Below are 9,880 nucleotides of genomic sequence, written 5' to 3'. Positions count from 1 at the left end.
TGAAATAAAATAAAATAACAAAACAAAAATCAAAGCAATCAGTTCACCAAAGTGTAAAGCAGTGATGCAGGAACATATGCAACAGAAGCCAGCATGACTCCAAAGAGAAATGGAGGGAAAAGGAAACATGCTTGTAGAGGTGCAGGTTGGCGGTGGCTCAGGGAGTAAGCAGCCCGCCCAGAGACTGTGCGTGACCTGGGGCACAGACGGGATGTGCACGCCAAACGGGGTCAGCTAGTTTGAGAAAAGGTAAATCTGAGGAAAGGCAGGTGAGAGAGACCCAACACACACATTATTGCTGTCATTAAAAACAAGACCTGCAGTGATGGAACAAAACCAGATTTAGACGTGATTCAAGAAAACTTTCAGAGATCAAACCAGACTTGGATCTACTCACAGGCTGAAAGTACATGGCAACCCCGGGGTGGGGGAGGGCAATGACACCCATGCCTCCACGGCAAAGCCTCCTGTCCTCAAAAGGGTCTGCGGTGCCCGGCCCGCGGCCGTGCCCCCTGGAGCACCCTCTGCAGGCCTGGCTGAGATATGCGGCCATGGAGTCGCTGCCCGGCCTGGAGCCTCCGCCGGTCTGTTCTTGCAGAGGAAGCTGGGGAGGAGAGGCCGGTGGAGCCGCTCTGTGGCCAGCACGGGGCCCACCCAGCAGGGTCATCTGTCTGCACGTCACACCCGCTCGTCTGTAACTACCGTTTAGCCAGGTAAGAAGCACATCACTAAAATATCCCACATCATCTCCCTAGGTGTTTAGTGCCAGATCAGCCGGACATTTTTAAAATATAAACACACACCACAGGCAAAATGAAGAACACTGTATTAATGTTTATTTCTAATGACAAACAGAACATCAGTCCCTTATTGTACAAAAATACCTGAATGTTTACAATTAGGTTCGTGAGCCGAGGAGCTATGTACAGAAAGGAGCAAAGCACATGGGACAAAGGTTTTGTCTCTTCGGTTAATCCGTTCTGCTTTCCCTGAAAAAGTCTACACGTCGGGCGATGCCATGCTCACCACGCTGGCATCACAGCCCCTGCGAGCCAGCCCCACCCCGGCAGAGGTGCGTCGATTGGTCAAACCCTCAGGTATTCAGTGCAGAAAAGAGAAGACAAAACATCTAGACTGAGGCACATATTTCTCCAAGGTTTAGCAAACAGAAAAACATTCTGAAACTCTAACACATAAGGTCACAAAGCTCTCCTACTTAGCGTTATCCCCAAAGCATTTGGCGTTTTCTTTCTCAATTCAGTCCAGGTTGCTACATGGAGTTTCTGTTCACAACAGAAAATCACAGGAAGAGATAAAAAGTCAACAGGCTCCGAAATGACCCTGAGCTGTTCCGTTTACATTCATGTCATTTAAATACAAAAATAAAAGTCGAATGTCCTTCAGCCCCTGGCTTGCCTGCTGGACGCCCACCTCCTACAAGCGGCTGTCCAATGGCAGGTGGATCCCCAGTTGCCCGGTACAAGGGGCCCCGGGAGGGTCACACTCTGTGACAGTTCACTGCGGCCAGGAGGTACACACAGAACCGTGCGTCAGAGTCAAGCTTTAGTTCTCTTTTTAAATACAAGGTGTATTTATAAATACGCAATACTGCAGATACTAGCTGTCTACTGAGTGAGTCTCATCTCACTGGTGGAGACTGGTCTATGTAAACAGAAAAAAGAAACTGGAGAGGTGGCTTTTTTTTTTTTGCTGGATTTTTTGTTTTTGAAAGGCTTTACCTCCAACTGGTAAAGAGAAAAATGTCTACTAGTGTAACTGAAGCATCAGTCCCTCCAGGGGAAGCAGGCTGCCAGGTATGAGTTGAAAATTACCTAATTGTCAACTGTTGGAAAGATTAACAGGCTAGAAAACAACCAAAAAATCCCCCCAAAACAAAACAAAACAAAAAAAGCCATTGAACGTTCATGGTTAAAAACATATTTTACTAAAAATTCTTCATTTGTCTAAGTAGACACTTCATGGAAAATAAGTAGAGTGTGTCTTGTCAACTAAAATACAGTGTCTATACCACGAACTGAGGTACAGCGGGTACGCGTCACTGTGTCCTAGGCCGCACGTCTCCCTTGGGAAGTTCTGCAGTGGGCAGTCCAGGGATCTGGCAGCCAGCCGGTCCAGAGGGGCCAGGGAGGCGTGGCTGCTGTGACCTGGGGGTGGAAGTCATCTTCAGCAAGCGGCATGCATGCTGTCAGGGGAGCCCTTTCTGCTCTGCAGGGATCAAAGGCAGAGGAACGGCCGCCTGCACGCCGGAAGACTTGGCCACTGAGCAGGACGGAGGGTGGGGACATCTCAGGCCACCGTCTGACTCAGCTCCTGGAGCAGCACACAGCGCTGCGCTGCTAACCTGTCCATGGCCAGCCCCGCCGTGGGGGCCTCTGGACCTGGGCCAGTGGAGGAACCACCTGCGGCCTTGCAGGGGATGGCCCCTGGGCTGCCAGCAGGATGGAGGCCACCAAGAGAGACCGTCCCCTGTGGGGCTGCCCTCTGTCACCATGGAAACCCGGCCACGCAGGTGCCACCTCCTTTCAGATCCTCAGAGCCCCCAGGGCAGGAAGAGCAGCCCTGGAAGGCTGGCACCACTGCAGAGGGGTAAGGCAGCGATGGTTCTAGAGCAGGCTGGAAGGTGGGGCAGGCGGGCGACGGGCACTCGCTGTAATTAGGAAGGCTGGCCTGTGGACAACGAGGGGCCACCACTCAGCCCCTCCGTGTTGTGGGACAGCGAGTTTTCCAAAGAAACACGTGTCCAGCAGTGGGGAAGATAAGACGACACGTGGACGGAAGGTGGGCAGCACGAGTGGGGGATGGCCAGAGTGGGGGTGGCAGCCTGGGTCGCCTCTGGCCATGCAGCACACCATGGGCCTACCTCAAGAACACCTTTTATCTCAAAACGCTTTCAAGTATACTGGGGGGCTGGGTGCCTGCTGTCTGGGAGTGACGTGCAGAGCGTACGCACTACCCTCTGCAAACACGGTCAACCTCTGGGGGCCGCCCCCTTTCAAGTGTCTCCACATCTCGTACACACGGAAAAGCCACGGCCCCTCCTGCCATAAGCTGAATACAACATTGAAAACAAGGAGTGCAAAAAAGGGAGCAATACAAAAAGTAAACATATCGGTTTTAATTGTCAAGATTATTCCAGGGCAAGCGCTCACTTCCAATCACTTCTCTCTGGCTAGCGCTCCTCCATGGCCCAACCAAGACCATCATTCCAGTTTACTCTCGAATAATCTGCTCTCTCCTGCCCTCCCCAACGAGGCCAGGGAGAGAGGGGCAGCCCTGCTGCATCTGCAGCAGCGAACCACCGTCAAGTCCAACAGATGAGTCGATTGTGGTCAGCCGGCGCCAAATGCACCGTCTTGCTCCGAGCCCTAGGGTGCAGACAGACGTGTGCTGAAGGATGCACAGGCCGCTTCAGTCCAGTGTCAGCACCCAGCGGCCTGCAGCCAGGCTAGACCTGAGGTCATAAGGCCACTCGGATGCAGTGGTGCTTCAGTCTGCAAGGCAGGACCCCTTTGTTCAGCTGGTAAAAGTCAACAAGCTGGATCAGGTCAGAGAATTTGGTGTTCCCATCGTCAAGGCTGAAGAATGTCTGCCCGTCATCCTCGCACTGGAGAGATACAATAAGACCGGCTAAGTGAGAGGCCACAGCTCGGGGGACGAAACAGACCCCACCGTCAGGATTAGTGTTTTCCACCCCTGCGGAGGTTCTAGGGCGACACATGGAATCAGTGAGGTGCGCTCGAAAATAACAGGGCAGGAGGTCGCAGAGCGAGTTTTTTGTGTGGAGGCAGGTTGGGAGAGGTACTGCCGAGTACCTAAGGCTTCAGGGCACAACTGCTCCCCTACGTCTGAGGAGGGTCCCAAGCTCCTCCCAGTTCGCCTTGCTCATAAGGGCAAAGTTGGTTAGTCAACCTGTGAGTGTCCATGCACTCAGCACACCCCATGGAGGAGGGGGAGGTTGACCAGTTAACCTGAGTATCCATGCATACAGCATTCACCATGGAGGAGGCTGATCAGTTATCCTGAGTGTCCATGTGAGCACTCAGCACACCCCATGGAGGAGGGTGAGGTTGACCAGTCATCCTGTGAGTGTCCATGTGAGTATTCAGCACACCCCATGGAGGAGGGTGAGGTTGACCAGTCATCCTTTGAGTGACCATGTGAGTATTCAGCACACCCCACGGAGGAGGGTGAGGTTGACCAGCTGACCTGAGTATCCATGCAAATGGCACGCCCTATGCATAGAGGAAGCTCCTATAAAGATCTCACTAGTAGGCTTGAAACTGTCCGACATTTACTGTTCTCTAGTGTGGTTAGTTCAAAAATTGCATGAGGGACAAAACCAGAACACAAAAGAGTAAGAATGAGTGTGAAAATGTCAACACTTACAGGTAAGATCTGGAAATTTTTAATTTTCTGATGATGACACAGTGTGAGGACAAATGCCTTTGGATTACTCTGGCTGTCACGGAGGAGAAAAAGCCTGGGAAGGGAAAGAATTAATTGACTGTTAATTCCAGACTGAATATGCATGTCTTCTGCATACGTCAACATAGACAGGCTTCAGGAGGTGAAGTTTCAGGAAGCTTTGGGAGCTGAGTGAGCTGTCGGGCGAGATCACCCTCCACACCTAGACTGTGCTCTGGCTGGCACTCCCCATCAAAAGGAACCAGGGGACACGGCTCCTTGGGGACACGGCTGCCTCTAGGGCTGAGGCAGGAGAGGTACAGGGTGAAGCTGGTACACTTTGTGTCAGAAAGTAAGGAGGTACTCAAAGAAAGCTAACTTAGGAGGCAGTGTGGTCACACCCAGGCATCTAAGTGAATAACACTGGTGATTGATTATGACCTATAGCATGCAACAAGAATCCTGAGTCCACACTGGTGTGATAAATAAATGAACAAATAAATACCAGAGGAGAAAAAAAAGCTCTTACTAAGAGCAGAAGGCCAGCTACACAAGCAAAGAAGATGGATTAGAAAACTACCATCTATCTGGCAGTCACCAGATATCACCATTGATTAAGCAGATATTCACGGGATGCTGAAACCAGCATCAAAGTTTGATGAGAATAACAGTATCTCCATAGTCTCAAAGATCTACCCACTAATGTTTACGACAAAGGAACCAACAGTAACCTTCCAACAGAGAAACCAGTGGACATCACCTTCAGGTATTCGAGTGACCACCAACAGGAATGAGACAACCGCCCCAGCACCTCCCAACAGTGTGCGCTGAAGACTCGGCATCGCCTCCTGGGAGCGAGCAGATGAGCCCGCACCTGGCACTACTGCCCTTACGGCTCCTGCAGGTGCCGAGACACAAAGGAAGACAAGGCCTGTGCCGCCCAGGGTGGTGCTGCGGCCTGGAGTTCCTTTCCTTGGCAACAAAGGATACAAGTCAGACCCCTGGTAAAATGTGGGAAAGTGGCATGGCTGGGGACAGAATCGAATTTGTGTTAATTTCCTAATTTTTATAACGAGCCTGTGGTTGCCTAAAAGAAGTCCATGTTTTCAGAAATTTTATATTGAAATAATTACAACTCACTCCTAAACGGTTCTGATAAAAAAATGCAAGAGAGAACATGACAAAAGGTGCTGCAACACTCATGACTCAGGGCACCTGGGTAACATGTGTCCCGGAGTCTGTTACATGATTCACGCGACTCTTCTACAGTTTGAAATCACATCAGAAAGTCTACAAACAACCAGTGATGGCCAGGATGTGCAGAGAAGGGAGCACTGTTGGTGGGAATGTAAATTGGTGCAGCCACTACAGAGAAGAGTATGGAGTTTCCTTAAAAATTAAAACTCCCACATGAACCTGTAATTCTACTACTGAATATACATAAGTGGAAAAAAATGAAAACACTAATGTGAAAAGATACATGAACCTCAGTGTTCACAGCAGCACTAATTATAAGAGCCAAGACACGGAAGCAGCGCAGATGCCCGTCAACAGATGACTGGATTAAGCAGCTGTGGTACATACACACGATGGAATGCTACTCAGCCATGATAAAGAGTGAAGTCCTGCCACCTGCAGCAACATGGGTGGACCTAGGGAACATTATGCTCAGTGAAATAAACCAGACAAGCCCTGGATGATACCACTTATATGTGGGACCTAAAAAATAATACAAATGGATATATAAGCAAATCAGAAACGGACTCGCAGGTGCAGAGAACAACCTGTGGTTACCAAAGGGGAGAGGGAAGCGGGGAGGGAGAAGTCAGGGGCATAGGATTAACAGATCCAAACCACTGTGTATAAAATAGACAAGCGAGAAGCATTTACAGTGCGGCATAAAGATGATACCCACCATCTTGTAATGGAGAAAAATCTGCAAAAATGCTGAATCACGACGCTATACACTGGAAACTAACACAGTACTGTAAATCAGTGATACTTCAACTAAAAATTAGAATAGCAGGAAGAAGTGTAAATCATCACTTTTACGTGAACAAATCTGGAATCAGATGTTAAGACAGAGTTCTTTAGAAAGGAAAAGGCCCTAATTCCAGGGACAAAGAAGAAATTGGCCTCAGAGGAGACACGTTTTAAAGGCATTAGACACCAAACTGTGACAATCAGATAAACCATCAGTGTCTAGATTGTAAATTCAGATGGAAGGCAAGTCAATAAGCCTGGGAAATTCTGTTATAAAGGTGAAAACGCTTTATTTCCCCACAAGACATCTCAGAGCCTTTAGAATGTAGATATGCAGCGTGACTCCCTTAGGGCCCCCGCAGGTTTCCTATCTCACCTGACTCTTCACAGCATCTTTTGTTATAAACCAGCCCCTCTGACGGCATTCTGTGGGATGCATGCTCTGCAGGATACATTTTGGAGATGCCAAGCAGGATGGGACTGCAGCGTGGGGCTGGGAGGGCAGGAGGGGAGTGGCTGTGAAGCAGATGTGTGTGTGACGTGTTCGGTGCTGCCGGAGCCGGGGGGACGGGAAGGCCAGCTCCTCTCCTGGGCAGGGCTGTGTGCCTGTCCTTCCCGGGCTGTGCTCTCTTCTCCACGTGCTTCCCTAGAAGCAGCCCAGGGACTCGATCTTCCTGGAGGAGAAGCTGGGGCTGGGCAGTCTCAGCTGAGCTCTCAATGAGCCCTCAGCTGTTTCCTTCCGAGCACCAAGGAACAAGGCAGGTACGGATGCTGTCCGTCTGCGGCCCAGTTTGGGGTGTGACCGGGAGATGCTGAGGCTGCCCCAGCAGCCTGTGCCTAATGGTGGTCTACCTGAAATGACCTCTGACAGGGAGGCATGGGGGTAGGGCCCAGGAGTCAGCGAGATTCCTGGATCTCACACTTGGGAGCATCAGACCGTGATCTGCCACCTTCCCCGGCCTCTCCTGCAGGACCGTGCACGTGCTGGGAGCTGTGGTGTAGACGCTGTACGCACGGGAGGCAGTGCTGACTGCCATCAGCAAACTGCAGGCGCGGGGATTTCTGCTGGGGCTGGAGCATTGCTGAGACGGGCTGGGGGCCGCCGCGCCCAGAGACATCTCTGCTTGGGACTCAGGATGGAACACGGAGCGAAGGTGCTGGTGCCCAGGGCGTCCTAGCTGCCGTCAGGACTCAAATCAGGGGGCTCGCGCATCTATTCAGGGCCGAGCAAAGGGCTGCTCATGTCCGGGGCTGACGCAGATCAGAGGGACAGCACAACTCAGGCACGCGGCCCAGGCACGTGCACACCGCCTTGCTCAGGACTCAGGGCGACCCTGTCACTGTCCTCATTTTACAGCGAGGTGAGGGGGCCCAGAGAAGTGAGGCAAACTCCCCGAGGCCACACCACCAGCAGCAATCACAGGGGAGCCCGGGCACAGCTGGAGCAAGTGTGCAGGGGCTCCTCCGTGGCTGGCGAGGACGCTACACTCTGCTGAGGGTGCCGTGGCAGCCCTGAGAGCGCCCCACTCTGCCTGTGGGGAGAGCCGTAGAGAACACAAGTCTCAGCAGAGTCACGGCCTTCTGCCCAGTGGAGGGGCCTGGAGCGGAGACAGAGGGACCAGCTCACGAAAGGCACAGAGGCCAGGGCTGTAGATGGCAAGGGGGCAGTGGTGTGGACCCCAGTGTGGACACGGCAGGGGCAGGACAGAGCCTTGCAGGCTGCAAGTCCCAGCATGAGCCCCGGGCTGAGCCACAGCGGGACCTGCAGAGCAGGACCGGCCCCTGGGAAAGCTCCTTCCATCTTGGGCTCTGGCACGGGCTGCAGGCGGCAAGAGGGGCAGGAAGGAGGCAGCCAGGCAGCGCTGGGCTCTGCAGGGCTGGGGGTGTGAGTGCAGATGCACACGCACATGTGTGTACAGGCTCAGGTCCCGTGCGTACACAGGTCACCCGTGGGGTAGGGCGTGGGGTGGGGCCTGCATCCAGGTGGCTTCAGAGGCCCCTCTGGGTTGACTACAGGCTCCGCTGTCTCTTTGCACCCCCTATGTCATCCGTGATTGAGGCTGAAGGTCTCGGCAGCAGTGTTTTATAACACCTGTCATCCTGGCCTGCCTTTCAGGGTGGTTTGTTGTCAGACTCTAAATTGGCTTCCTCCATTACCTCTGCAGGGATTCATGACGATTTGGCATTGATTATTTAATTCACCTCGCTTTCCAAGCACATTTCCTCCCTAAACACGGGAGTGAGTGGATGATGTATACCACTGTGATGACACCTGAATGGGTCCCCAAATCCTGCCTTCGGTTTTTGCTAGAGCGCCAGCAGCCGGAGGCTGGGATTGAAGGATCTAACAAACAACCTTAGAGGCAACTCAGACCCGGGGAAGGATAGAGAGGAACACAGCCACTGGGGGTGGGAGGACAGCTGAAAGGTGTCCTCACTCCTCACCAAGGCTGGACAGAGGGAACCTTGCCAACTGGGGCTCGGCTCCAGAAAAAGTTGAATTGCAAGACAAATGGGGTTTAAAAAAAAAAATGAGCCGACACAGTGCTGTGGGCCCAGCATGCTGGCCCTCCCCACCCCGGGACTTCTCCACCCTAGGACCGCTCCTTTTAATGCAAAGTGGGCCGGCCTGTCAGCCTCTCAGGGATGCGGGTGCCACCATCACCGCCCTGGGCCCCAGTAAGGATGCACGGTACCCAGTGATGCCTCCCGTGGAGCCGGCACTTCTCTGGCAGTGCTGAGAGCAGCTCTTTCCTGTCTGCCCATTTCTGTCTCCCTCTAACCTTAAAAGAACCTAATTATAGGGATGAATCACTAGGCAATTGAAATTAACTCCTGACCTATTCTCTCCCGAACGAGTTATGCCTTGTCTAACCTGCTGATTCTTTTCCTAAATACAGTAAAAAGAAGTACAAATAAAAAGGGGAATTAAGCAGTTAAAGAATGGCTACCTCTCTACCCAAAACGGCCTCCCTAAGCAATCCTGCAGGCAGTCCATGTGGGCAAGATGACATTTCGAGTCATCCAGTCTGCACTCAGCGGAGAATGGTGTGAATCTAACCTCCTGCCTTCATGATGCACTGAGACCCTCAACCCCCACCCCCCGCCCCTGCCCCGTTGCCCTGTTTGCCTTTAAAATCTGTCATTGCTGAGCAGAATCTTCAGAGTTGGCCTCAGGACATGAGTTCACCTTCTCCCCAGGTTGCTGGCTTTTCTGATTAAGGAACCTTTCCTTTCTACTCACACTTGTCTCTTGAATTACTGGTTTATGAGTGACGAGTGGCTGAACCTGGCTTGGGTTACAGTAAGATGTCACTTGGCAAGGAAAACCACTTGACTTCTGAAAATGAACCCCACATACGAAACAGTAAATGGGGCCCCATGAGAACATTTGGGGGCTTAGTTTGGTTGGGGTTTAGGGCTGCAACAGGTAAGCATCCTATCCTTGAAGCCCCTGGAAAACACACAAACC

General features: G+C 52.0%; 1 protein-coding gene across 7 annotated transcripts in view; it reads right to left on the bottom strand.

Moving 5' to 3' along the window:
- Positions 1-814: 814 nt before the first annotated feature.
- The window catches only part of GRB10 (growth factor receptor bound protein 10), a 216,560-nt gene continuing 207,494 nt past the window's right edge, over positions 815-9,880 (bottom strand). For all 7 annotated transcript variants that reach the window (XM_065939818.1, XM_065939823.1, XM_065939817.1 and 4 more), the window contains 2 exons: positions 4,408-4,501; positions 815-3,625 (listed from right to left, as the gene is read on the bottom strand). In XM_065939818.1, the coding sequence (XP_065795890.1) occupies positions 3,479-3,625; positions 4,408-4,501 (241 nt within the window). In that variant the 3' untranslated portion in view covers positions 815-3,478. The remainder of the gene's footprint in view (positions 3,626-4,407; positions 4,502-9,880) is intronic.

This window comes from Muntiacus reevesi, chromosome 6 (genome assembly GCF_963930625.1).
Source record: "Muntiacus reevesi chromosome 6, mMunRee1.1, whole genome shotgun sequence".
In the NCBI taxonomy this organism is placed as follows: Eukaryota; Metazoa; Chordata; class Mammalia; order Artiodactyla; family Cervidae; genus Muntiacus; species Muntiacus reevesi.
Note: the sequence above shows the minus strand (reverse complement) of the source record. Positions and strands in the feature narration are given on the sequence as shown.